A 26,736-nucleotide genomic window follows, 5' to 3' on the forward strand; every position below is an offset into this window, starting at 1 on the left:
ACAGGCAGAGGGGAGCAGCCAGCAATCACCTGTCGGCCCACACGCCGCCCAAGGCACGGCCAGCCCACCTCTCTGGGCCCGTGCATTCCCTTCTCCTGGTCCGTGGAGAGAGAGGACACTGCCCCAAGCCAGGTGGAGATGGTGCTGGAGGCCAGAATACCACTGGTCACTCTGGGGAGGGGCCAGGTCACCTCCTCTGGGACCCGGTCCTCGCCTCACATCACTGTGACCTGTTGCCCCTCCATCCTGTCACCGCTCCAGCAGCCATCGCCCCCCACGGCGCCACCATCCAGCCTCCAGCCTCGTCCCCCAGCCTGATCTCTGTGCCAGCAAACCAGGCCTCCCTGCACGCGAAACCCAAGACCGGCTTCTGGACAAGGAAACATACATGTGTCTTTCACGTGCCGAGCTGCCTGTCTCTCCCGGCGCCGCCCGACCTGACCTTCCGGGCTCCAGAGCTGCTACAGAGAGAGGGCAGCTACGGGAGCCGGAGCAGAGAGGAGAAGGGGGAAAAAGAAAAGAGGGAAGCAAGACAGTGACAGCCATGAACTGGGGACAAAGTGCACACACTTAGCGGCAGGTCCGCACAGCTGTACCCTGAAGAGAATGGGCCTCCAGACATGCCTGCCGCTGAGTGGCGGCAAACCTTTCTGGTTTTGTGCGTCTCCCAGGGAATAAAAGGCGTTAACGGCTTCTGGAGGTGGGACAGCACAGAGAGAACAGACATGAATACACAGGACACACTTTTTTCTTGAAATGGACTTTTCTGATTATAAAAGTAGCATAAACTATTTGTAGAAAATAGATTTCCATCATGCAAGGAACAGTAGTGTTAATAGTTATTTCTAGTCCTTTTTCTCTACATGTGTTTATATTTTACATGCAGATAGAAACAGGTCGTATCAGGATCAGTGGTTCAGCTAGCATACACAGAGTTTGACATTTGACTCTAAGCTGCAGGAGAGCAAAGGCTGTGTCTGATTGGGTTCACTGATTCCTTCGGTCACAACCAGCATGACATCCCCTAACTAGATGCCAGGCCCTGCTCTACACACTGAGAGACAAGAGCACAGTCCGTGTGCATGTCATGTGCACATGCTGGTGGGGGAAGCAGACAGAAAGCATAAGCGAAGCAGGGGAGGACATGGAGACAGAGGCCTGTTTCTGCCCTGCACGAGCACGCACCCACGTTCCCGTGCCTTTTACATTATTTACACGGGGCAGGAAGGAAGGCTCTGATCAGGAAGCATCTAAGAGGAGACCTGAAGGTAGTAGAACGTGAGGCTCCTGTCTTGGGAAGAACCCTCCAGGCAGAGGGAGCAGCAAATATAAAAGATGAGGACAGAAGAGCAAGGGAAGCCATAGCCAAAGGAAGTGGGCGACGGAGGTGGCAGGAGAGGGACAGGGAGGGGGTGGGGCCAGAGCAAGTGTGGCTGGGGGAGCATCGTGAGGACTGTGCCCAGTTGCAGCAGGCCACCTGCTGGATGGCCCCAGTGATGCTTTCCTCCTAACCAAGAGGATACTGTGGAAATGATCGTGTGTGAATAAGGGGCTGGGCCACAAAGGACACTATGGCTTCCACCTCGTTCTCCTGGATCACTCACTTTGGTCGCCATGTTGTGAGGACGCTCAAGCAGCCTAGTGCTGAGGTCCAAATGGGGAAGAGCTGAGGCCTCCCACCAACAGCCCGTACCAATGTGCCCCCCTCCTCACCCCAGGAGGGCAGTGGCAGAGTCTGCTGCAGGGAGAAGGAAGGTGAGCTGTAAGGGAGGAACAGGATTCTGCTGAGTCAGCCCCGGAATGGTCCAGGCAGAGGATGATGTTTGGATGGAAGGTGCAAGGGCAAGTGGAGAGAAGGTCAGATTCCAAATCTGGAAAGTAGCAGACAGAATCTGTTAAAGGCTCGTGTGAGGAAGTACTTGAAAAGAGAGGAGTCGAGAATGAATCCAAGAGTTTTCTCTTGGTCAGTCCAAGAGTGCACCTGCCCTTTCCTGAGACATCTCGTGTTGCTGTGTGAGTCTGTGCTGCCCTGGACACTCATGCGGAGAAGTTGCTTACTGGCAGGTAGATGTCTGGACCTGGGTGTCAGGGAGGGCTCTGGGCTGGAGGTGGTGGGGTGGTCAGCTGCTAATTACTACCAGGGCTTCCTCATAGCATAGGTTTCCAAACTGATTGGCAATTCCTTCATTAAAATTCCATCATGGCATGGTTATCTGTCTTCGTTAAATAAATTGAGAAGCTTTACCTTTTTCTCTGTGTTCTGGGAGAGTTCGTATATCTCAGTAATTTTTGGTTGCTTGAAAATTAGAAGAGTTAAAAGGAATGGAAATACGGATATTAAAATAGATACAGATGAGAAAAGAGGTATGAGGTAATTCTATGTGAATCTTTGTTACTAAATTGGAAACCAGCCAAGAAGTTGAGAAATTCTTAAAAACATAAAACTAGGGGGGCTTCCCTGATGGCACAGTGGTTGAGAGTCTGCCTGCCAATGCAGGGGACACGGGTTCGAGCCCTGGTCTGGGAAGATCCCACATGCCGCGGAGCAACTGGGCCCGTGAGCCACAACTACTGAGCCTGCGCGTCTGGAGCCTGTGCTCCGCAACAAGAGAGGCCGCGATAGTGAGAGGCCCGTGCACCGCGATGAAGAGTGGCCCCCCGCTTGCCACAACAAGAGAAAGCCCTCGCACAGAAACGAAGACCCAACACAGCCATAAATTAATTAATTAAACAAATTAATTAATTAATTAATTAAAACAAAACAAAACATAAAACTGAAGGGAATTCCCTGGCGGTCCAGTGGTTAGGACTCGGCACTTTCACTGCCAGGGCCCAGGTTCAATCCCTGGTCAGAGAACTAAGATCCCACAAGCCGCACCGTGCGGCCAAAAAAAAAGAAAAGAGAAGAAAAACCATGAAATTGAAATAGTGTCGAAAGGAGAAACATTAGCTATTTAAAAGCCTGCAACGACTCCGCATCACGGCAGGTCCTGCCAGCCTCACACTGGTGGCCTTTTGTTACTCAAACATCCCTCCCTCCTGCCACCCTAAAGGGAACACTGGCTGGACCCTGGTGACCCCACGAGGTCTTTCAACAGATGAGGGACTCTGAGGCCTAACAACTTCGCCGCAGCCCCACAATGGCTGGACAGCACAAGGGCAGGCCCAGCCAGGGAGCAGGGTTACTGGCTGGGCTCCCTGCTGCCCCCCACCCCCAGGAGCTGGGCACTCACAGGCCAGCGAGCAGGTCCGTTTCTCCTTGAGTGTCCTGGGTGGGGGCCAGGCTGCCAGCCCCTTCAGCCAGTATCTGCCGGATCAGGTCTTCATCTGGAGGGAGCAAAATGTGTCAGCCCTGGAGCCTTCCTGGGGGGAGCTGGGGGACACCACCCTCCCCACCCCTGCTCACCCACCTGAAGCTGAGAAGTATTTGGCAGGTGAGGAGGGGCTGACCAGGGAGAGACTGTCATCCTCTGGGCCCGGCATGCGGCCCATCCGGCCCCGGGCCAGCCGCTGCAGGGTGCTGCCCATGACGGACGGGTCACTCAGCAAGTCTGGCCAACTGAGGGTGCCTTCGCTGGATGGCCAGCACACCAGGCTGCAGGCGACAGGTCAGCAAGGGGAGCCCGGGGGACACATCTGCACACACACCCAACCCAAGTCCCGTCACACGTGGACACATGGGGCTGCTGAGCAAACACTCCCGGGACAGTGCCACGACACACGGACGAGGATATGTGACGCAGCACATGAGAGGCGCAGCTGACCTACAGGAGAGACGGCTCACGTTTTCTCTAGGGACCCCCACCTTTTAGAATCCTCCACAAATAAGTCGTGTTTCATTTGTCCAGCAAAGGCCTGTGGAGAAGCACAGAGGAAACCTGATTCCAGGCTGCCCAGAACACAACCCCATCCGGGCAGGCCCTGGGGAGCCCGCACCTCAGCACCGAGTCCCGGGAAGGCAAGTACGGAGCTGTCCAGCACAGATGAGTCCAGGCAGCTGTCCATGTCCAGTGCCTGCGGCCCTGCTGGTGTGGGGCTCGGGCCCCCGGCCACCTGCAGGAGAGGCAGGCGGTCAGTGGGAGGCAGCTTGGGCCCCTGCTGTGGGGAGGCATGCTTGCTCCTGGCAGGCAGAATCTAGAGCAGTGCTGTCCTGGAGAATGTTCTAGATGCACACATTCTACACCTACACTGTCCATCACAGGAACCACTCGCCACGTGCCAATACAGAACACCTGAAGTGTGGCTGGTGTAATGGAGAAACTGAAGTTTTAATTTTATCTAATTTTAATCAACTTAAATATAAACAGCCAGGGACTTCCCTGGTGGCGCAGTGGTTAAGAATCCGCCTGCCAATGCAGGGGACACGGGTTCGAGCCCTGAGCCGGGAAGATCCCACATGCTATGGAGCAGCTAAGCCCGTGCGCCACAACTACTGAGCCTGTGCTCTAGAGCCCGTGAGCCACAACTACTGAGCCCACGTGCCACAACTACTGAAGCCTGTGCGCCTAGAGCCTGTGCTCCGCAACAAGAGAAGCCACTGCAATGAGAAGCCCGTGGACCAAAACGAAGAGTAGCCCCCACTCGCCGCAACTAGAGAAAGCCTGCGCGCAGCAATGAAGACCCAACGCAGCCAAAAAGAAAAAAAAAAAAAAAATATATATATATATATAAAAATAAATATACACACACATACATATATATAAAAACAGCCACACACGGGAAATTCCCTGGCGGTCTACTGGTTAGGACTCCGTGCTTCCACTGCAGAGAGCGTGGGTTCGATCCCTATTTGGGGAACTAAGATCCTGCATGCCCCGTGGCGTGGCCAAAAATTTTAAAAAAACAAAAAACAACCCCCCTGCCCCCCCAAAAAAACCCAGCCACATACAGCTAAGGATGTTCATTCTGGGTTCCTGGGGGAAATGCCACTTGTCATGGTGTATGACCCTTTCTTATGAGACGTGGGCATCAGCCGGTTCCCCAGCCAGTCCTGTTTGCTTGAGTGGTGTCAGCAGTGACCCCTGTTCACTCCTGATTCTGACACCCTGCATCTCTCCCCCGGCTCCTGACCCCTCTCTGGCTGCCATACTTAACAGCACAGCCCTCGGCAGGGGCAGCCGTGCCCACGCTCCAGGAGCCCCGCCCACCTTGCTCCGGGACATCCGGAAGAGGAACAGGATGGCCAGGTAGACGGGGTAGACAACCAGGCTGGACACCAGGCCGACGGCGATGATGTCGATGCTCAGTGGGATCAGACTGGACGCGGGCCCCATACTGTGGCAGGAGAGGAGAGACGGGGCTGGCTTGGGGGGTGGGGCAGGAGGGACTGGGGGTTGGGCAGAGGGAGGGCGTGCCGACCCCCACAGCACCCACCTGTAGGTAGCGTCTCCCACGGCACCGTACCACACGGCGTTGGCACCCAGGAAGAGGCAGATGAGGAGGATGCAGCACGTGGCTCGCTGGACACGTGTAAAGCGGCTCCGAGGTGGCCGGTCCCACATGGAGAGCCAGACGTGCTTGTCAAAGAAGCCGCGCTGCAGTTCGGCCACCAGGAGGCGCTGGAACCGCCGCAGGGCCACATCACCTGGGCGGGGACAGGAGGGCTTCAGGAGATCCCAGGGCCAGGCGCCCCACCCCCCCCACCCCCACCCCATGGCCTGCCACCGGGGCAGGGCCTTACTTGCCGCCAGCACCTCCTTCTCCACCAGGCCCCCGTTGGCCTCCGTCTCCACTGACAGCCAGTCGTTGACCAGGAAGAAGGTGCTGCGGGCGTTCTGCAGGTCCCTGACGATGATGTGCTGCAGGAACCAGGCAGGGCTCAGCCCTGCGGAGAGGAGGGGCAAGGGCGGTCAGGGCTGGGTGGGCAGCAGAGGGGTGGGGGCGGCAGCAGCGGGGCCCCCAGACCTTTGTTGTCATGCCACACGCGGATCTTCCACACGCTGCCCAGGCTGTGTGGGGTGGCGATCTGGAAGATGTCCAGGCTGTTGCGGTGGAAGGCTCCGTCCCCATCCAGGTGCCGGTGGCCGCTGCGGCTGTCTGCCCCGTACAGCATGATGCCCACATGAGCTGTGGTCCCTGGAGGACGGAGGGACAGGGGGCAGGACTCTGGGTTTGCCGCCCACCAGACACTGACGCCGGGCGAGTCTGCCCTGACAACCTTCCTTCGACAGGCACAGGCAGCCCTCGCCCTGCGGCTCTGATACAAACGGATCTCAGTCGCCTCAAACCGTTAAATGAACGGCCCCCAGTGACACAATTCAAATGCCAGTTGTGGTGGTACCTTAACTGCAAGTAACAGCGTGGAACATGAAGGTGGCTGCCAGCCTTCAGTCCGCTACATAAGAGATGCATGTCCTGATGGGTGACGTCACCTCTCCCAGAGGCTGCTGGTGACCAGTCACCATACACCTCTCAGTCCCCACACGGACCACCAAGTGCACAGCAGTGTTGCCTCCATGTCCCTAGCGATAAACCTACACGACGTTTTATAAAAGTGGGTCATCAACACAGAGGACCAGAAAAAAATTTAAAAACTAAAAATAAAAGAGAAGGACTTCCTTGGTGGCGCAGTGGTTAAGAATCCGCCTGCCAATGCAGGGGACACGGGTTCGAGCCCTGGGCCAGGAAGATCCTACATGTCATGGAGCAACTAAGCCCGTGTAACACAACTACTGAGCCTGAGCTCTAGAGCCTGCAAGCCACAACTACTGAGCCTGCGTGCTGCAACTACTGAAGTCTGCACACCTAGAGCCCGTGCTCCACAAGAGAAGCCACCACAGTGAGAAAGAAGCCCGCGCACCGCAATGAAGAGTCGCCCCCCACTCACCTCAACTAGAGAAAGCCTGCGCAAGCAGCAACGAAGACCCAACGCAGCCAAAAAAAATTAAAAAATAAAAATAAAAGAGAGAACCAGGTAACAAAGATGAAAGCACAGCAAAGAAAAGAAAAATGGTACCAAGGAAGCGAACTTTGCATCAAAGGCAAACACATGACTGAAGAAACAGCCGACCACGGGGCTGCTGTCGCTGCTGCTGCCGCTGCTGCTGCCGCTGCCCCAGGGGCTCTGGAGAGGCCGTCGCTGACAGCAAACTCACCAACATGAGAGCAATGGTTGCGACAAAAAGGATGAAGACGTCACATAGCAATGGATGCCGGCAAAAACTTCACGTAGAAAGAACTCTCAGAGGTACTTCACAGTGAGGAGAGCACGACAAGAGGTCGGCAGCAAAGTGTCCGCTGGCCGAGGCACAAAGATGCCCCCTCAGGTGGCAATTACAGATGAGAAGGCAAGCGCTGCTCAAACTACTCTTGGTAAGTTTCCCACAAAGAAATAAGGCACTTTAGTTCTCAGCGTCTAACGCTTTATGTTACACTATACTAACTCCACATCATCACGTTTCTTTCCACATTTTTAACCAAGAGTTCAAGAGCTTTTGATGTCTTGAAAACAATCTTTTCACCAGGACGACTTATTACCATTTAATAATCATTTCCCACACCAATCGTCAGGCTGTTCCACCCGGCTGCGCACGTCAGCAGCTGCCCACAGGGACTACGAGCCCACTGCGTGCCCACAGGTCGCTGTGCAGATGAACGAGCTGCTGCCTGGCACAGCCATGGTGACCCAAACCCCTGCTGGAAGCCACCCCTCTATTACAAGAGTCCCCGTCGGGAAGGCAGCCCCCCTCACCTGAGCCCCGGCCCCAGCCGGTCTTGACCAGGATCTCATACTTGAAGCGGCCCCCCTTCCCGCAGAACGGGATGACGCGGACCCGGCTGATGTCCAGCTGGTCCAGCTTACGCAGGATCACAGCCGTGACCACGTAGGTCACCAGGCACACAGTGCACGTCAACAGGACGATGTAGTTCACGCTTGAGGCTGGCTCCTGGGGAGACAGAGCCGTCAGGCCCCAGGGGCGCAGCCCAGCCCTCGCCTGCTCAGGGTGGAGCCGGGGCTCCCCAGCAGTCTAAGGATGCAGCACCACTCACGGGGAAGATGAAGTGGACGTGGCTGGGAGGCACAAAGAGACTGGCACCGAAGGCGGTGAGGTGGCGGGTGAGGCAGACAGCCTGGCTGGGCGAGGTCTCCTCTAGGGGCACGAGGCCCTCCGTCCGCCATGCCATCTCCTTCTCGCTGAAGTACTGGCAGAGGGACGTGTACAGACCCACAGACACCTCCAGTGCTGACCATCGGAAGTGGCTGGTCAGGTTCAGGTAGTAGCTCGTGCCCAGATCTCTGGTCCTGGGAGAATTGGGGGGTGTCATGGCCAGACCTGGCCTGGCCCGCTCCCCAAACCCCACAGGGAGCCCCCGGGCCCTGGCACGTACAGAACCGATCATGTCCACCTGCCCTCAGAGACCAGCCCCACCCCGCCAACAAGTCCCACTGCTCCCAGGTCCAGGGCAGGACGTGCTCACCCCGGGGCGATGAAGAAGGTGTAAGGCCTGTGGTCGTCGCCTGCCAGGACCTCCAGGCTGATCCTCCTGCTGGCGGAGTAGTTGTGCTCGTTGGGCCAGGGCATAGCGTGCAGGTAGGCGGCCAGGTAGGGCTCAGGCTCCTCCGGCAGGTAGTGCTCTGCAGGTGGCATGTGCAGGCTCAGACCCCTGCCCAGGCAGCTCACACACCCCAGGGGACAATCCCGGAAGCCCTCCCCAGCCGCCCTGCTGCCCTCCCGCCAGGCCCCCACGGCCCCATAAAACAGGAGACAGACTTTACCGAAGGCCACAAGTTGGGGGTGCCCGCGAGAAACGCCTGTTCACCTGGCCACCCCACTGCCCCACACAGGCTGGGCCACGGGAGGGAAGAGGAGGCCGCCCACCGAGGGCCCCGCCACGCCACGCACCGTTCAGCACCATGAAAGTAAGCTGCAAGTGAAGCCCGGCCTCGGGGTTGCTGTTCTCGGGGGTGACCACGACACTGACTGAGGCCTGGGGCTGGACGACGGCGGAGCCAGCAAGGATGCGGTGGCCCTGGGCAGCCTGGTCTGAGTTGTTAGGCACCTTCACGGTGATGGCGCGCTCTGAGGCCAGCTGCCCAATGGGGATCTGGGTGCCGGCCTGTGTCTGGAAAGCCATGGACGCCACCTTGGTGGAGACAGTGTAGTTGCTGATGTAGCCAAAGGGGAAGGGGTTGGAGTCGACGAGGAGGATGAGTTGCACCACATCACTGAGGTTGGACAGGGCCCCGCTGAAGGCTGCGGGGATGGAGAAGTGGCAGCCGGGGCCCGAGGCGTCGCCCTGGCACAGCAGACTCAGCGGGTCCGAGCGCTTGCCCTGTGCCACGATCTCTTCACCCGCCAGGGTCAGGGGCTCCTCGTTGAGCACACGGGAGCGCATGAGGATGCCCATGAGGGCCGACGAGAGCTGGTAGGCCCTGGACGCCACCAGTAGCGACGGTGGCTCTGCCCCCAGCTCCGAGGGCTGTGGGCCCTGCACGTCCGAGCTGGCCAGGTGGATGAGGTCACCTACGGATAGGAGAGATTAGGGGGAGAAGTGGGGAGAGGGGTCATGGGGAAAGGTCAGGGGGAGAGGTATGGTTAGGGGAGAGGTCTGGTGGGGGGAGAGGTGGCAGAGAGGTTGGGGGAGAGGTTGGGGGGAGAGGTCCGGTGGGGGGCAGAGACTGGAAGGTGGGTAGAGGTGAGGGAGAGGTGGGGGAAGGTCCGGGGAGCAGCAGGCGCCCACACCTGTGATGTTGAGGATGCTGTCGGCGATGGCAGTGGGCGTCCCGGTGCCCGCGGCGGTCTCGGCCTGCAGGATGCGCATCATGCCCTCTAGCTTGTGCAGTGTCTTCTTCAGGCACGAGCGGCACACGAATTCCCAGCTGGACACCTGCAGGGAGCCCATCACCATGTCCAGCCCCACTCCAGCCTGGCTAACCCAGGCCAGGTAGGGGCCACTCAGCAGCAGCTCCCCCCACTTCTGCCCCTCAGCCCAGCTCAGCTCCGCCATGCTCGCTGTGATCTTGGAGCAGCCTCTGTGACGGTGGCCTCCCCACCTCCGTGGAGCCGTTCCAAACCACCTTTCATGTTGCAGCTGGAAAATCCATGCCAAACACGGCTACAACCATGGGCATCTCTGCCAGGAGCCCTTCAGTGGCTCTTCCCCACACACAGGCAGAGTTCAAGGTAACGTGGCCCCACGGGCCACCCCAGCCACGCACACAGCCAAGTAAGCCAGGTCGCAGACAGGGCGACCCCCACCCAGAAGACCTTCCCTTCCCTTCTCCTCCACGAGGCCTTGGCAGCAATCCCCTGCCACCCTGAGCACAGTCCCCCCCGCCGTCAAGACAGAGCCCAGCCCAGCCCGGTTGCTGAGTCCTAGGCGAGGGTGGCGGGGTCAGGTGTAACCACAGGCCCACAGGCGAGAGCACAGAACAGCCTCGCCCCTCCCCACACCTGAGCCTTGTGCCCTGGACCCCTGCAGGGTCACCCTGGGGGGCACCTGTGGCTCACGCTGGGACAGCTGAGAACGGGAACGTGGCCACACAGACTTGGCTGGGAAAGGAGCTCTCGGGTCGTCAGGGTTGGGGGCCCAGGGCTGCCGCAGGGCCCGTGTCTCGTCCTACCGTGCACTGGGCCAGGGCGGCCGCAACCTGCTGGATGTCGTCCACGGTGTTGACCCGCAGGGAGACCAGGGTCTCAGTGACGTTCTTGCGTATCTGGGCGCGCAGCTGCCGCCTGGGGTCTGGCTCTGCCGCCGTGGCCAGGGCCTGCTCGTACTGCAGGCACAGGGGAGCCGTCAGCAGGAGATGGGCAGCCCTGCCCACAGTGCAGGCCAGCCAAGGGCAGGCATCTCGGCCGCTGCCTAATACCAGTGGCGACTCGAGCCCTGTGTCAAGGGCAAAAGGGGCGTTCCCCAGGACCCCACGTGGGGACTAGGGGCACGAGGAGAGGAGGGGGCAGCCTGGCACTGGGGAGGGCCCCGCAAGTGGGTGCTGCTGGGAGCAGCAGTGGTACCGAGGCCCTGGTCAGGAGAGGGTGTCTGGGCCACCCCCAGCACAGAGGCCAGTGCAGGAGGGGCTCCTCGGCCACACTGACCTCGTTGAGCACAGCGATGAGGGCTAGCGAATACTCGATGACGTGCTGGGGGTCGGCCTGGCGCAGCAGCCCAGGTAGCGTGCTCTCTGTGAGGCTGTACAGCCAGGGCGTGAGATCTGGGGGGCCATCAGGGGACTCTCCGGGGGGCTCTGGCAGGGTGATGGCCAGAGACCTGTGGGCAGAGGTTGTGGATGAACAGGTGGCGGGCCCCCCTCCCACCCCCGGCCAGGCCCTGTTCCACGGGCACAGGCTCACCTGTTGAGGGCGACCACGGCGGCACCCAGCTGGTCCTGCACAACCACAGCCAAGCCCACCACAAAGTGGGGCGCAAAGCCGGGCGGCAGCACGGCCCCATAGATGGAGAGGCTGCCCTTGTAGACACAGAACTCCTCGCAGTGGCCCTGGCGACAGCGCCGCAGCAGCAGGGCATACACCAGTGGAGCACCTGCGTCCTCCTCGTCCTGCCAGCCTGTGGGCCCCCAGGGCATCAGCGGGGTCCCCACATGCCCCCCATCACCAGGGCTCCATGGCTGTACTCACCCACACACTCGAAGTGCACCTTGGTGGTGAGGGCGCGCACGGCCTCGAGCGGGAAGAGGCGGCAGGAGCCCCCCAGTGGAGGGCGGTTCGGGGCGAGATGGATGGAGGCGCAGCCCTGCTCCTGGCCTGAGCGGCCCAGCACCGTGAGCGTGAATGTGTAGCCCTCGCCGTCCCGCAGCACGCCGCGCCGCACCACCAGCCGCATGCCTGCACTGCCCGTGGACGTGGTTGTCTCGTCCAGCACCAGCGTCTCATTGCTAAAGCTGCGCGCGGCCCAGCGCTGAGGGGGCACCCAGATCGCAGGTGCTCAGGGGTGGGTCTCCCCCAGGCCCCCCCCACCTTAGGTCCCCACCCGGGGCCCCCTGCTCACCCCGCGCTCGGAGCCCCCGCCGCAGTTGTCACAGCGGCCCTCCAGGTACACGTAGGAGCTGCGGCTCACTGCGTACACCGCCTGCGCCTTGCAGGACACACACTCCAAGGACACGATGGGTACCCGGCCCCTCCGGATCAGCACCTGGAGGCCGGGCAGGATTAGAGAGAGACATGCCCACCCTGGCCAGGAGCCTCCAGATTGGGGCTCTGCTCCTGAGGCCCAGACCCTTGAGTCTGCCCCATGTGGCGGGTGGTAGCGAAACCCACGGAAGGGCAGGGCTCCTGCCCCTGCCACCCTCCCACCTGCAGAAGCTCCTCTCAGGCCCAACCAACTCCTAAGTCAGCCCGAAGCCCAGGTTCTGTGTGGCCATGAGCTCAGCCCTCACCCAGGATATTTACGTCACTTTGTGACTCCTAGGATTAGCGAGGGGCAGTGGGGGGGGAGGATAGGGGGAGGAGGGAATTTAATGAAGCTCAGACCATGATGGGCTTATCTTCTGCAGCACCCCGGGCCGGTCTTGGGCCTGGCACATAGCAGGCACTCGACAGGTGCTCGGCTACAAACGGATAGATAAACAGAGGCATGAAGGTACGGATGGACGAGTGTCCGCGTGGGGACAAGCATAGCTCAGCTCAGCGCGGCCCCATCTGAGCCTCGCACTGCTCTCTGCACTGGGGGTGGGGCCCACATCAGAGAGCCCCAGACGGCCACTCCAGGCAGAAACCTGGCATGGGGGATGGACACCCCATCCCGGGCACCAGCAGGGCCTGATGCACCCGCTCCTGTTACAGCAGCAGGAGTGGTGCCATGGGGCCAAGCATACATGGTCCTGACCACTTGGCGGCTTAGAGAGGGAGAGAGAGCGTGCTCTACACACAGGCAAGAACAGGCCCTCCCCATTCAGGGAGGGGACACCATGCTCTGGGGAAAGGACGTGTCTCCTCGCTGTTGGCCTTCAGTGCTGCGGAGACAGTAAATTTCTCACAAACCACTAGGGCCTGTGCTGCGCCTCTAAGCTTCATGTGCAGCTATGGCCTTTTTAGAAGAAAGCAATGCCAGATGAGCATCTCATTAAGTAGAATTAGCATCAAGAGTAATAATAACTTAAAAGCAATAGCTTCTAGAAGCACTAAAACAAAAAACCAAAAAACCAAAAAAAACCTTAAAAATGGGTGCTCGGGAACTTCCCTGGTGGCGCAGTGGTTAAGAATCTGCCTGCCAATGCACGGGACACGGGTTCGGGCCCTGGCCCGGGAAGATCCCACATGCCACGGAGCAGCTAAGCCCATGCGCCATAACTACTGAGACTGTGCTCTAGAGCCCGTGAGCCACAACTACTGAGCCCGTGTGCCACAACTACTGAAGCCCATACGTCTAGAGCCCGTGCTCTGCAACAAGAGAAGCCACCACAATGAGAAGCCTGCACACCACAACAAAGAGTAGCTCCCACTCACCGCAACTAGAGAAAGCCCACGCGCAGCAACAAAGACCCAACACAGCCAAAGATAAATAAATTAAAAAAAAAAAAAATGGGTGCTCAGTACTATGTGCAGGCAGGGGCCCTGTGCACTCAGCCTCTCTGGCAGTCCCCCCTACCCTGGGGGCCGGTAGCTCCACCCAGGGCTGGGCCAGGGCAGCACCCACCGTCTGGTTGGTGACCTCCTCCTTGCGGCCTGCCTTCCATACAGTCAGGTTGAAGGTGTACTCCACACCGGCTTGCAGACGCTCCCGGGGGATGGTGACCACGCTGCTCCCACGGGGCCCGAAGTTCAGCGCACACCCGCCAGTCTCACTCTGCAGTCCATAATGGGGTGGTGGGAGGGGAGGCGCACGGGGGTGAGACCCTAGGCCTGCCTCCAATTAGAGCCTGGCCCAGGGACGGCTGGGAAGACCCCTCACCCTGCTGGGATGGAGCCCACCAGGCACTCAGACATATCAAGCGGACCCAAGAGCCTGCCAGCCTCATTCACACAAACGACCTAAGGGGGATCAGGAGGACGACTGCCCCGTCATGTGGCTGACCTGTGTCGAGGCCACGCAGGCCCAGTGGAAGCTGAGCGGCGTCTGGTCACCGTCCTCCAGGTTGGGGTCATAGGACTTGCTCCCATCCAGCACCAGGTCCTGAGAGTCCGACCACACACGGTAGGAACCACCCTCGACAATGGGCACCAGGCGCTCAGGGGCCACCGTCACATTGGCCTGGATGCTCCGTGCCAGCGGCGTGTCCCCAAACGACACCACGAACACAAAGCAGTAGTGGCCCACAGGCAGCACCATCCGTGGCACCACCAGCTGGGGCCGGCTCACATCCACACTGGGCAGGGTCACCCGGGCCATGCGCCCAGGCCGCTGGCAGCTGGTGGCGCGGTACACCTCCCAGCGGTACTCAGTCTGGTACGTGACGCAGTCACGCAGGTCAACGTGGGCCTCCAGGTAGTTGCGCTGGGAACGCCGCATAAGCACCTGCGGGGGCAGGGCCACATCCACCTCGGGCTCCCTGCAGGCCAGCACGTGGACGGTGACCGTGGTCTGCGCCACAAAGAAGCTCACCAGGTTGGTGGCGTTCACCTCCACACGGTAGTCCCCAGGCTGCAGGTAGTAGTGAGCCGCCCAGGGAACCTCCGTGTCCTCTGCCAGGGCCCCGTCCCCAAAGTCCCAGTGGTAGGCCACACGCCGGGGGCTGGGGCTTGTGGCAGCCTCGAAGCGGGCCGAGCGGTTGGTGAAGCAGCGGCCACTGCGCAGCGCCACGTGCTGAATGACGTCTTGGACCTCAACCACGAGCGTGTGGTTCATGCCGCCCAGCTCGTTGAAGGCTCGCACGTGGATCTCCAGCTGCCCCGCGGCCACGGGGGTATAGGTGACGTCGCGACCCGACAGGATGACCAGCGAGTCCCCCTGGACCTTCTGCAGCGAGAAGTACCACGCGTAGGCAACACGGGAACCCCGCTGCACCCGGGCCGTGAAGTTCCTCTCGGCGCCCGTGGCAATGGCCGGCTCGCAGCAGTCGGGCACCTGGAGCCCACCCACGGCCTCCAGCACCGAGACACGCACCTGTGCCTGCACCCGGCTTACGTGGTTCTCGGCCTGGATGCTCACCGTGTAGTCCCCGACCCGGGGGAAGCTGCGGGAGAAGTGGGGCCCGGGGAGCACCTCGAGGCCAGCCCCGCTGACCTGTAGGTGGAAGCTGACGGCCGAGCCGGCGGCCAGCAGGATCTGAAAGTGAACCAGCTGCCCGGGCTCCACCACCTTCCTGCTGGCCCATAGCACCAGGCCCACGATGGGCTCCTCCACCGTGAGGTTGTGTGTGGCCACGACCCAGCTGACCGCGTTGGAGGCGTTGAGCCGAATGGAGAAGGTGCCGGCGTCGGGGAGGACCATGGCGATGTGCTGGCCATGCCTGCTGCCACCCGGCACGGCCCAGCACCAGCTCACGTTGGTGCCCGAGGCCAGCTGCCCCCAGAAAGGCACGGTGGAACTGGCCACCACAAAGCTGCAGTCCAGTTCACCAGCCCTGATGCTGAGGCCACTGACAGGCACTTGCACAGCCACCTCAATGCTGGCGTTGGCTGAGCCCAGTTGGTTCTTGGCCGTGACTGTGACCAGGTGCAGGCCGGGGCTGGGAAAGGTGTGGGTGGTGGATGGCTCTGGGGTCTCCCAGCCCAGCCCTTCCTCCAGGGACCAGGTGTAAGTGACGCCACTGCCACCAGCCAGCTCAGCACGGAGGGTGACACTTGCATTGACAGCCACCGGGTTCGGGGAGGCGGCGGCGGCCAGCCACCCCACAGGCTCCACAAAGTTCACGGTGCGGTTGGCCGAGGTGCTGCCCAGCATGTTGGTGGCCCGCAGCTGGACGTGGTAGGTGCCAGCCTCGAGCACAGTGAGCGAGAAGGCTTTGCCACTGCCAGCCAGGGCCAGGCCACTGTCCCGCTGAGCGGTCCAGCTGTAAGAGATGTTGGTGCCATCCCTGACTGCGGCCTGCAGCTGCAGCGTGCGGTTGGTGGGGAAGCAGCAGCTGCCGCCACCGCCCACCACCTGCAGCCCCTCGATGTGCTGCAGGACATAGATGAAGATACTGTCCTGGGCGACGCCCACCTCATTCTCAGCAGTGACAATGATGTTGAAGGTGCCGACAGACCGGAAGGTGTAGGAGATGGTGGAGCCCCCAGGGATGGGTGTGCAGCGGTCACAGAGGACCCAGGAGTAGTGCACGTCACTGCCCGCCTCCAGGGAGGTGCTGAAGCTCACACTGCCATTCAGGGGTACCACCGTGCGGCTGGCGTTGACGCTGAGCCCCCGCACGCGCCGCTGCACGGTGACATTCAGCTGGGCTTCCCCACGGCTCACCTCGTTCCAGCCGGACACCCTGACGGGGAAGCAGCCCGTGCTGCTGTAGGCGTGGGTGACCGCAGGGCCCTGGAGCCGCCCGCCATCCCCCAGATCCCACAGGTAGGTGGCGGGGTGCCCGCGTCCCACAGCAGAGAACAGGTAGGGCTGCTGTAGCTCCAGCACGTGGGAGCCATTGACCCTGATGCCTGTGAGATCCACGGGCTCCTGCACCTCCACGAGTGCCGAGTCGTTGGCAGCTGAGATGTTGTTGGACACGGTGACCGTCACCAGGTAGGAACCTGAGTCCCAGTAGGTGAATGTGGCCTCAGGGCCCCCGACGCGGGCAGCAGCATCCTCGGTGCCGAAGTCCCAGGTGTAGCGGTAGGGGAATGGGGGCCAGGCGCAGGCAACTAGCCGGGCTGCGTCCCCGACCCGCACGAACTGCCTCTCGGGCCGCACGGTGATGTTGCCCACCTCGGGCTCCACGCAGATGCTGCTGAAGTAATGTGCCTTGTTCACGTGGCTCGACAGGACCAGCGCCAAGGGGAATGTACCGCTACGTGTGAAATTGTGCATCACTGTCGGGTCCCCTCGGACGGTTGTGTTGGACGAGCCGTCCCCGAAGGTCCAGTCGAAGATGTAGTGGGTAGGGTCCCCGGTGACGTGGGCTGTGAGCTGGGCGTGTGGCTGGGTGGGGATGCAGGCCGTAGGGTCGATCCACAGCACCTCCAGGACGAAGACCTGTACGGGCAGGCTCCGGGCCAGGTTTCCAGTGGGGCTGGACGCGCCCACGGTCACCGTGCAGTTCTGCGCCCGCAGGTACACGTGCTCTACCGTGGCCTCAGGGCCTGTGAGCACCGTGCCATCCCCCATGTCGAAAGTCCATGTGACGTTGTCGCCCGAATCCAGGCTGGCGCTGACCACCACGGGTGCACCCTGCTCCACGGCTGGGCTCAGGCTCACGGTCAGGCCACGGAGTTCCTCGAAGACACGGACGCTGATACTCGCCACTGTGCTGCTCACCGTGTTGTTGACCTCCAGTCGGATGTGGTATGCGCCGCTCGAGGCGAACGTGTGGTTGACCTCTGGCTGGGGCTGTGTTACAGCTGGGGAGCCATCCCCGAAGTCCCACGTGTACAGGACACCCCCAGGCGAGGGAAGCGGGTGTGGGAAGAAGGTGACAGGCCAGCCAGCCACCAGGACCCGGCTGCCCGTGGCCACGGCCACGGCAGGCAGGGTGGCGCGCACACTCACAGGCACCTGCTGCGTCAGGTTCTCGAAGGTACTGGACACGAGCAGGGTCAGGTTGTATTCACCTGGCAGACAGGCCCAGAATGGGGACGGGGCCGGAGCCGCCGCCACCACCTACTCAGCAGAACCCCTCCTAACCCCGTGCTGTGGGCAGGGGCCTGGGGTGGGGGTGAGACGCAAAGCAGGGCCCCAGTCATAACGTGAACAGAGAACGCCCTTGGACCCAGGCCCAGGTGCTCTCAGCACAGGGCGAGACGCAGGGCTGAGGCAGAAAGATGAAGATCGACCGTCTCCAGGTACGAGTGCCCTTGGGGTGACAGGGCAGGCATAGGTGCAGGGCTGGGATCATAGGGGCACCACTATTTACTCTGCATTTGTGTGTGTGAGGCTTCTGGAATTTCAAAAATGACTAAAAGGAACCTTCCCTTCTCCCCCAAAAAAGGCTCAGGGGAGGAGTCAGGAGGGGATAGAAGGGTCCGGTTTCTGGCCGGCAGACTTGAATCATGGGTCTCAGAGGCCTAATCCACCCCTCAACCCTGGACATCCCTTCTTCACCCCAGTGAGGGCCCTGCGCCATCAGCCCAGGCTGGATCCCGGGAGGCAGGACCAAGGGGAGCTGTCCCCCAGGGAGGGGCTGTCCCCGGGGCAGGGCTCGCCCAAGCTGGAGGCTGGCAGGGCAGCAGGCCTGCCCCTTACCTGGGACAGTGTAGGTGTGTGTGATGTTGTGCTCCACCAGCACCTGGGCCACTGTGGGGTCTGGGACCTGGAAGGACTCGTTGTATGGAGGCTTGAACTGGCTGATCACCTGCTCCCCATCCCCAAAGGACCACCTGCCAGGGCAGCGAGCAGGCGGTGAGCAGGCTAGGAGGGAGGGGTAGGAGGGAGGGGTAGGAGGGAGGGGTGGGGAGGGCCCGGCTGTAGTCCCTTTCCTTGCACCTCCTTTCAGGGTACCACCCGCCCTGCTGCAGCCCCGCAGCCACTCCCAACGTCCTATGTACCCAGCACGTCCTGACAGATGAGGAGGTGGAGGCTGGGGCCCCACCCAGGAGCCCAGCACACTCACAGAAAGGCCACCTCCATGGCCGAGTCCACCAGCACATCAGCCGCCAGCACCAGCGTGGCATTGGGGGGCAGCACGGGCGGCACCGCAGACACCCGCAGGCCCCGCATCCTGTGCATCCGCTCGACGGTGACGTTGTAGTTCACGGTGACGTTGCTCACATGGTTGGAGGCCGTCAGCTGTGGGGACAGGCGGCAGTGAGCAGGCCACCAGCCGGCCACAGGGCAGCGTGGACAAAGCCCCTCCCCGCACTCACCCACAGCTGCCATGGGGTCCTCGGGAGCAAAGCAGAACAGAAGGCACAGGTGAGCAGCGGACAGCCCAGCCCCCGCCCCCGCCCCCCTCCACCCTACTCTCCACCCTGTGCCCACGCCCCCCGCCCACCGAGAGCTTGAAGACGGCGGCGCTCTGGTAGATGACGTTGAAGACCACATTGTGGAAGGTCAGGGACTGCTTGTCATCAATGGTCCAGCGGAAGACCACGTCTGAGCCAGCCTCCACCACGGGGCTGTATCTCTGCAAAAGGGCACAGCGTCAGCTGGCCATGGCCCTGCCCCAGCCCAGGGTCTTTGGGGGAACAACTGTGCCCTCAACCCACGTCTATCCGCCTGGACATAGCTCCCTATGGGGCTTCCCTCTAGGCTAAAGAGGCCACACAGTGCAGGGCTGAGCCTGGGCTTGGTTACATCCTGACCTCTCTGTACCTCAGTTTCCTCATCTGTAAAGTAAACCCAACACCCGTGACAAGAAGCCAACCTACCTCAGTCTGTGCACCCCCATCCCAGGGCTCCTGCTCAGGCCCCCGTAGCTGGACAGCACAGTGCCATTTGGGAAGGCACGTGAGTCTCAATGGGCCTCATGGTTCTGGATGTTTACCTGAGTCACCTGATAGAACAGGTGTGAACAGGGAAGCCCCGGGAAGGGGATACAACTGCCCAACAGCCCCTGTGCTAAGGCTGCAGAACTGGTGGCTGCCTTATGTGAGGTGGGTGCTCCCAGAACAGGGACAGGGACAGCCCCTCCCGGAGTGGCACCGACAGTGGCCGGGGGGCATCAGACCCCAACCTCAAAAAGCGCTCACTTTAGCCAGGTGAGAACACAGCAGGGCCCCGAAAACACACCCAGGATCAGCGAGGTCAGAGGTGGGTGAAGAGCTTGACAATTCGTGCAGGAAATGTGACAGCAAAAAGAAGCGTTTTCAGAGCAACTGTTTCACAGGTGACTTCCCAGTAACTTAGGAATTAACGAAACATCTGAGGAGCCACTGAACAGGACCTGCCCAGAAACTGACACTGAGCCCACTGTCCTCGGCGGCCAAGTGCTCTCCTCGCTGGGGAGAGGCCGCCCTCTGCATAGGCACCTTGTCTCAGGGCGGGGCGGGGGGGGGCCCACACTCACCACCAGGACGCCCTGCAGCACACGAGCCTCAGGGCTGGGCGTGGCGCGGAGACCGCGGATGGGCTCCTCAGCCTTCACCCGCAGGCTGAGGTTGGCCTGGCCAGCACCGTTCTCCACCACAACTGCCAGATCGTGCTCGCCCTCGCTGAGCCCAGGCAGCGCCAGCACCGAGAACAGGGTGCTATTGGCCTCGTGGGCACAGCCGGGCACCAGGGCAGCCACAATGGCAGGGCAGGCAGCCTCAAAGGGCGCACTGACGTTGCCCCCAGGCCAGCGTGCCGTGGCCGTGGCGTTGGTACCGGAGTCCACCTGGAGCACCAAGGCCGAGCCGTTGGTGGGCATGTAGAGGCGGCCGTCGTAGAGGGCCGGGTAGATGGCCCGAAGCCCTGCCACCGGGGAGAGCACGTTGAAGCTGCAGGACAGGTTGTGCCTGGACACGCTGTTGCCCACTGTGGCCCTGACCTCATAGCGCCCCGGCCGCCGCAGCCCCGGGTTGGGGCTCAGGCCCAGCAGAGGGGTGAGCCGCTCTGTGGCAACAAGCAGCCGCAGGGCGCAGGCAGGGCCAGCCGGGGCCGCCTCCAGCTGGGCAGGCAGGTGGGCCAGCCAGGCTGAGACGTTGGTGGAGAAGTACGGGGCCTTGGAGCCAGGGATGCCGAGTGCCGGGGGGCAGCGCAGGAGGGCGCCCGGTCCGGCATCGTGCTGCAAGCTGATGAGGTCACCAGGGAGCAGGGGGCTGTCCTGGCCGTGGAAGGTGACCTACAGGAGAGGGGGGTGGGCCTGTGTCAGGTCCTCAGTGGGTCAGGGACCTGTAGGCAGCACTGGGCCAGGGGCTCCAGCGGGCGGCAGAACCCCCCTGGGGTAACCCAGAGTCACCCCCTACAGGGGTGTCAACACTCCTCATTCACTCACACACCATCAGGCTTCACAGAGGTCCCCAAGGCACTCAAGATGGGGACAGACGGAACACACAGGGCAGAGAGGATGCAGGCAGGGGTGGGGCTTCCCCAGACAGGGGAGGGACTTCTGGACATTGGCCAGCCTTGCCCAGAGAGGGGAAGAGTCCTCCTTAAAAGGCAAGTGCAAAGGCCCTGGGGCGGGAGCTTCTCACGGTTGGCAGAGGAGGAGAGCACTGCCGAGGCGGGAGGCGGGTGGGTTGGGGACCTGGAGGGCTGTGCAGAACAATCTGCATTTTGTTTGTGTTTGACGGGGAGGCAGAAGGCACCTAGGCCAGTGATACACACCGAGTACTGGGCGGGGGGGCCCGCAGGCACAGAGAAGAGGAATTCTTTCCACAATGCATAGGAGATCCCAGGGAGCCCCAGCCCTGATGTGGATCCGTTGGCACAAGCCCGAAGGTGGCAGGGGGCGTCCAGAGGCAGGCAGATGTTGGATCTGGGGCACGGGTGTCCTTCTGGTGTGCATGTAGGGATGGGCTCAGTCCTGTTTTCCAGGGACCTACTCTGGGGCTCGCTGCTGTTTCCTGGGGCCCCTGCAAGGAAAGAAGGGGTGTCAGGTACCCCAATTTGCTAACAGATCATAAGGACGCCCTGCTACGATGTGAGGTCTCGCCAGGCAGTGTACCCGTCCCCCACCATCACTCCTCTAACCCTCCCCACACCAGGCCAGCTGACTGACCCCAGAGAGTCCCCAGCCCCAGCAAGTTCCCCACCAAACCCATCCTTGGGATCCCCAGCATGAGTTGGCATCTCTGTGGACCCCACTCTGTCCACCTTGATGCTGGAGACCAGTCCAGTGGGCAAGGGACCAGCAGACACCACAGTGCAGAGAGGCCGCTCGAGCCCCCCAAGTCCCACTGCCAGGATGGAGTCCCACCTGTTCCTCGCATGGCCCGATACACCTGCAGCCGCAGCTGGGCAGGCCCGCTGAGCTCCGGGGTCCCGAACTCGGCAGCAGTGAGGAAGGCTTCGCGGCTCGGGCTCAAGCCAGGAAACACCATCACCTGCCAGGGCAGGGGGGCCACTCAGCTCCACCAACCCCGGCCCTCAGCCGGCCCCACCCCGATGCCCAAACACCCACCAGGTCAGAGGGGAGGAGCCACCAGATGGGCCTTCAAGAGGCCCCCACTGGCCTCATTTCACACAGTGGGAGACAATGTCACTCAGGAGAAAAAAATCAGGTCAAAACCATCTGTGAGCAACAGGAATTGTACCTTGATTTCTAAAAAATCCCCAAGCACCGAGAGAAAAGGCTCAGGAGCGTTCAGGGCTCTCCCGATGCCAGGCCTGGGTGCTACTCCCCTCTGCACTAACTCTACTGGACACAGAATGTTAATAAGGCCCAGAAAAAGGCTTCTTGTTTTTTAAAGGGAACTGCAACAGCCAGGGCAAGAAGCCTGGAAGGCCAGCCTACCTCAACAGGCTCCCGGGGGGCTGAGAGGGCCTCCTGCTGCACCAGGGGGCTCAGGGGCCCCTGCAGGTCCCCACTGGGTGCTCCCACGAGGAAGTTCTCTGCATCCCACACAGGGCCTGGGGTGCAAGTGTGCAATGAGGTGCTGTTCCCAGGCCGAGGAGGAGTGTGTTGGGGGCCCAGGGTGGGGCCAGACCTGGGACTGAGCCACGTGGCAGTAGCCCCTGGCTCCCTCCACCTGTTTTGTCCAGCGTGGGCTCAGTCCGGGACAGTAGACACTCACCCAACACCTAACGAACACTGAACAGCTAAGGAATGAACTGGGGTGCCAGGGGCAGCTGTCCTGGCCAGGATGGGAGGAGCTCCCGGGGTGGCCAGGGGACCCTGTATGCTTTGGAGGAGGGGTGTCCTGGGCCAGGGCACCAGGTGCTCCCCAGCCTCCCAGGGGCCCCAGCGCACCTCCGGGCCGCAGCTCACAGACGTAACTGTGCGGTGCCGAGCACAGGTCCGTGTTGCACTGCCCAGCAGGCCCGAGCCGCACGCAGCGCTCAGCTGTGGCGGGGTGCGGCTCCCCGGGCAGCCAGTTCTGGCAGCTCTCCAGGCTGAAGGCCTCACCCTGTGGCGCTGGGCCCACCTCTACCCCCTCCACAGCTGAGAAGCCGATCCACACGTCCAGGCTCCTGCAGGCAGACAGAGGGAAGGGCAGGCGCTCGGGGGCTCCCCGGAGACAAGCACCCCTCCCTCTGCCCTCTCTCTGGGGGCACCCTCCTCAGAGCAGCCTGTCAGGCAGGCTCTGCCTCTGTCCCCACTTTCCAAATGGGGAAACTGAGGCTCAGACATGACTTGGCAAGCAAGGCCCACACCAATGCCCACCCAATCACCCATCCGATGGGGCCAGGGGCCCAGCTGAGACCCTCATGGGGCTCCACCTCACTCTGGCCCAGGGCCACGTAGACCTGTGTGTGTCCGGAGGTGAGGCTCCAGGTGTGGCATTTGGGGACCAAGACACCCACATATCAGCCGCCAAACAGGCTACTCCCCACAGCTCTGCCAGGGCAGAGAGACCCTCCTGGAGGCAGGGCTTGTAGATACAAGGACAGGGACAAATATTGGGACAGGGTCAGACAGAGGGACAGGCAGCAGGGGTGGCTGAGGTGCTGTGGTCAGAGCTGGGTGCTGGGGCTGCATTACTACCTGCGAACCAAGTGACCTTGGGCAAGCGCTTTGACTGCTTTGGGCCTCTATTTCCCCTCGGGAAGTCCAGGGTGACCCACAGTCCAATCAGCCCCTTCCCACACAGGGACCCTGGGAGAGGAGGGGGGCCAGCCTCCACCCCATCCCGCCCCCCAGCCATGGCAGGTGCTGAGGGCTGACTAGAGACCAGGCGGGGCCACCTATGGTGACCACTACAGAGCACACGCCCCCACAGGCCTGGGCAGCCAGAGTGTCCAAGAGGCTCCTCATGCGTGGGCAGCGCTTGGCAGCAGTGACCACCCAGGGGGGAGCAGCATGAGGAGCAGGAGGAAGCGCAGCCACCATGGTCACACCAGAACCTCCCCTGTCCCTGCCAGGAGGGGCCCAGCAAGGGACAGTGGGGGCAGGATACAGGGCCGGGGGTGCACCTCCCACAGGGGGCACCCCTGTGTCCACATCTGTGCCGAGAGAGCGGATAGGAACGGCCACCCACGAGCACAACATGGCTCCTCATCCCCAGATCCAGGCTGGCTGGCCGGACACAGCACCTCCAGATACCCCAGTGTGCTCATGCTCCATCCCCACCCCAGCATTCTGGGGACCTCCCCCCACCTCCCAGCCTCTCCGAGGACCAGCAGCATTTGGGCAGGCACCTGGTGACGCGGGAGACCAGGAAGTGCTGGACGGCAGGACTGTCCACCATGGCCAGGGCGGCCCCGGCCCAGGCCCGGCACTGCTCCTGAGCCTGCAACCAGGCCGCCTTCTCCACCACCAGGCGGTAGCAGCGTCCGTTACCAGGGAAGATCTCAGTGTCCGAGGGGCAGAGCGGATGCACCACTGGGGGGTCAGAGGGCAGAGAGACGGGGCATCGATGTGTGCCCAACCAAGGCTGCCCCACCCACCCCGACTCAGGCCCAGGGGCGAGGTGGCCCCACCTCGGGCTGGCTCCTCGCCCAGGGCCAGGATGCTGTAGGTGGCCTCGAGGCCGGAGCCGCCACGGTTTCGGACGCCGAGCTTCAGGGTCTCGTCGCTATGCACAGAGGCCAGACACATGAGCTCCAGGGCTATGGGAGCCGCCTCCACCCGCACCTCTGCCCAGAGCCGAGCAGAGCCGACCCCCAGGGCCAGCACAGCTGTCACGGGATAGCGCCCAGGCAGCACATAGTGGTGAGTGGCATCCGGGCCAGCAACGTCCACCTCAGGGGAGCCGTCGCCGAAGTCCCAGCGCGTGGAGCTGACTGGCAGTGAGGCAGTGACGTGGAAGGCTGCAGGCTGGCCAGAGGCCAGAGGTCCTTGGGGCCCCACCAGGGCAGCCCCTGGGGAGGCAGGGAAGATGTTCTGGAGGAGGGTGGGTCCCCGGCAGGTGGGGGTGGGGGGCAGTGGGGGGCTGGAGCAGGAGGGTAGGCAGGCCGAAGAGGCATTGGGAGGCCGGGCCAACCCGCACAGGCACCTGCCCTGCTCTGAGAGGGCCGCGAGGCCCTGGCCAGCCGCGAAGCAGAAGGCGCTACAGGCCTCAGGGGCCAGCGGGCCCTCGTGGGCAGCTGAGAAAGCCACCAGTGCCACGGCGCCCGAGCTGTCGTCAGGGACACAGGCGACGTACTCCTCACCTGGAAGGGGCAGGCAGGCTGGTCCCTAGGGTGCACTCCACCCCATTCTACACCCCAGATCACATCATCTCCGACCCTCCAACGGCTGTGTGGCACTCACCCCCACCCCCAGGCTGGTCTCCCCGCCTCCCGCCCACATGGTCCCCTGGTCCAGAGGGCCTCCCTGACCCCTCCCCCAGTCAGTCTGTCTCAGCCCCTGTAATTATTTCTCTCATGCAGCTGTTCCCTGATCCCCATCTGCCACCCTAGGCTGGAGACCCCTGAAAACCGGCAGGGTTCCCGCCGACTGCTTGGCCAAAGCTGCCAGGCAGGGAGGGAACAAGTGTGTCCCGCCCACCCACACTCACCACAGCCGCTGTCCAACAGGGGGCCGCTGAGGAGGGGCCGGCCGGCCAGGGGGCCGGGCCCAGCGCACGTGGCCGCCTCGGGCCGCACCACGCGGACCTGCTGCTCCTCTGCCCAGCGCGGCAGCCAGGCCAGACCACAGTCACACTCCAGCGGGTTCCCGCTCAGGTTTCTGCAGGGGGCGGGGCAGGCTCAGAGGGCAGGTGTGGGGGCCATGGGCCCAGCTGCCGACAGCCACCAAAACCAACAAAACTTACATTTCACTTAAATTAAATAAATTAGCAAATATTCCTTCTTCTAATGTAGAAAGCTTGTTGTTGCTTATGTCCCTGGAAGAAAGGAGAGATTCAACAGGGTCTGATGCGAGCCCCCTTAACCACAACAGTGACAGGCAGCCGCCACCTGCCCACTGCGTGGAATCCCACAGCGGCCCTGGAGGGGACACTCACAGCTCCGTCAGCGCCGAGAGGTTCGCCAGAAGCCCGACGTCCAGCGCCCGGAGCAGGTTGTGGGAGACATCTCTAGAGAGCAAAGCAGCTGCAGGTCAGTGCTGGGGCCCAAGGCAGGGCACAAAGTCCACCCGGGCCCACCTCAGATGCTCTCCAGCTGCAGCCTCCCACCCTCTGAGCTCCCTCTTCCCAGGGCCAGAGGTGGAAGACCTGAACGAACTCTCATCTGGAGAGCCCGAGGCAGGAGAGAGCTGGCCCCTCAGCACTCCATCCATGCCCTGCCCCTTCCCCTCCCACCCCCTGCCCCCTCGCCCAGCAGGACTGCACCATGGAGGGCAGGCTTCACCCCTCCACACACGGTTCAGAGCACACAAGGCAGCCCAGGGGCTTCCAGGGCCAGGGGCCCAGCTGCTACCAGCTGGAGGGTGGGGGGAATGTGGCACAGACCACACAAACGGGAAGGGGGCTCTGGTCGACGACCCCATAGCAGAGCAGTACTGACAGCCTGTGCTAAGTCTCTGGGGTCTGGGCACCAGAGTTAGAGCTGGATCTCCATAATCCCAGGCCCTCAAGCTCAACAGAACCATATCAGAGAACCGAACACAGTGCAAGACACGGGAGAAGAGTCACAGGTTCTCAAAGCATGAAACTATGAGCAGAAATAAAACATCAAAAGCCGAAAGATCCAACTGCACAAAAACATGCAACTTCCACACAAAATATCATAAAATCAGAAAACAAACTACAAGCTGGGAAAAGCACTAGCAATTTAGATGATGGATTAAAGGCC

General features: G+C 61.8%; 1 protein-coding gene across 5 annotated transcripts in view; it reads right to left on the reverse strand.

Annotated features, from left to right (window-relative positions):
• PKD1 (polycystin 1, transient receptor potential channel interacting) overlaps window positions 1-26,736 on the reverse strand; it is a 48,009-nt gene that overhangs the window by 5,462 nt on the left and 15,811 nt on the right. For 3 of the 5 annotated variants that reach the window (XM_082360371.1, XM_082360370.1, XM_082360369.1), the window contains exons 2-34: window positions 25,947-26,018; window positions 25,755-25,826; window positions 25,500-25,669; window positions 24,481-25,152; window positions 24,199-24,382; window positions 22,811-23,031; window positions 22,355-22,470; window positions 21,818-21,944; window positions 21,226-21,473; window positions 19,985-20,740; window positions 18,971-19,102; window positions 18,590-18,765; window positions 18,223-18,356; window positions 13,972-17,591; window positions 13,594-13,743; window positions 11,947-12,090; window positions 11,577-11,856; window positions 11,292-11,505; window positions 11,037-11,208; window positions 10,565-10,717; window positions 9,684-9,828; window positions 8,844-9,464; window positions 8,419-8,575; window positions 7,990-8,242; window positions 7,691-7,886; window positions 5,905-6,075; window positions 5,681-5,824; window positions 5,374-5,584; window positions 5,148-5,274; window positions 3,937-4,053; window positions 3,806-3,855; window positions 3,411-3,595; window positions 3,234-3,327 (exon numbers count right to left, since the gene is read on the reverse strand). In XM_082360371.1, coding sequence (XP_082216497.1) covers window positions 3,234-3,327; window positions 3,411-3,595; window positions 3,806-3,855; window positions 3,937-4,053; window positions 5,148-5,274; window positions 5,374-5,584; window positions 5,681-5,824; window positions 5,905-6,075; window positions 7,691-7,886; window positions 7,990-8,242; window positions 8,419-8,575; window positions 8,844-9,464; window positions 9,684-9,828; window positions 10,565-10,717; window positions 11,037-11,208; window positions 11,292-11,505; window positions 11,577-11,856; window positions 11,947-12,090; window positions 13,594-13,743; window positions 13,972-17,591; window positions 18,223-18,356; window positions 18,590-18,765; window positions 18,971-19,102; window positions 19,985-20,740; window positions 21,226-21,473; window positions 21,818-21,944; window positions 22,355-22,470; window positions 22,811-23,031; window positions 24,199-24,382; window positions 24,481-25,152; window positions 25,500-25,669; window positions 25,755-25,826; window positions 25,947-26,018 — 10,284 coding nt within the window. Of the gene's footprint in view, window positions 1-5; window positions 371-484; window positions 1,872-3,233; window positions 3,328-3,410; window positions 3,596-3,805; window positions 3,856-3,936; window positions 4,054-5,147; window positions 5,275-5,373; window positions 5,585-5,680; window positions 5,825-5,904; window positions 6,076-7,690; window positions 7,887-7,989; window positions 8,243-8,418; window positions 8,576-8,843; window positions 9,465-9,683; window positions 9,829-10,564; window positions 10,718-11,036; window positions 11,209-11,291; window positions 11,506-11,576; window positions 11,857-11,946; window positions 12,091-13,593; window positions 13,744-13,971; window positions 17,592-18,222; window positions 18,357-18,589; window positions 18,766-18,970; window positions 19,103-19,984; window positions 20,741-21,225; window positions 21,474-21,817; window positions 21,945-22,354; window positions 22,471-22,810; window positions 23,032-24,198; window positions 24,383-24,480; window positions 25,153-25,499; window positions 25,670-25,754; window positions 25,827-25,946; window positions 26,019-26,736 lie in introns of those variants that run through there. The other 2 variants (XM_082360372.1, XM_082360373.1) reach the window with 2 other exon arrangements.

Source organism: Balaenoptera borealis, assembly GCF_965194805.1.
Source record: "Balaenoptera borealis genome assembly, chromosome: 16".
NCBI classification, from domain to species: Eukaryota; Metazoa; Chordata; class Mammalia; order Artiodactyla; family Balaenopteridae; genus Balaenoptera; species Balaenoptera borealis.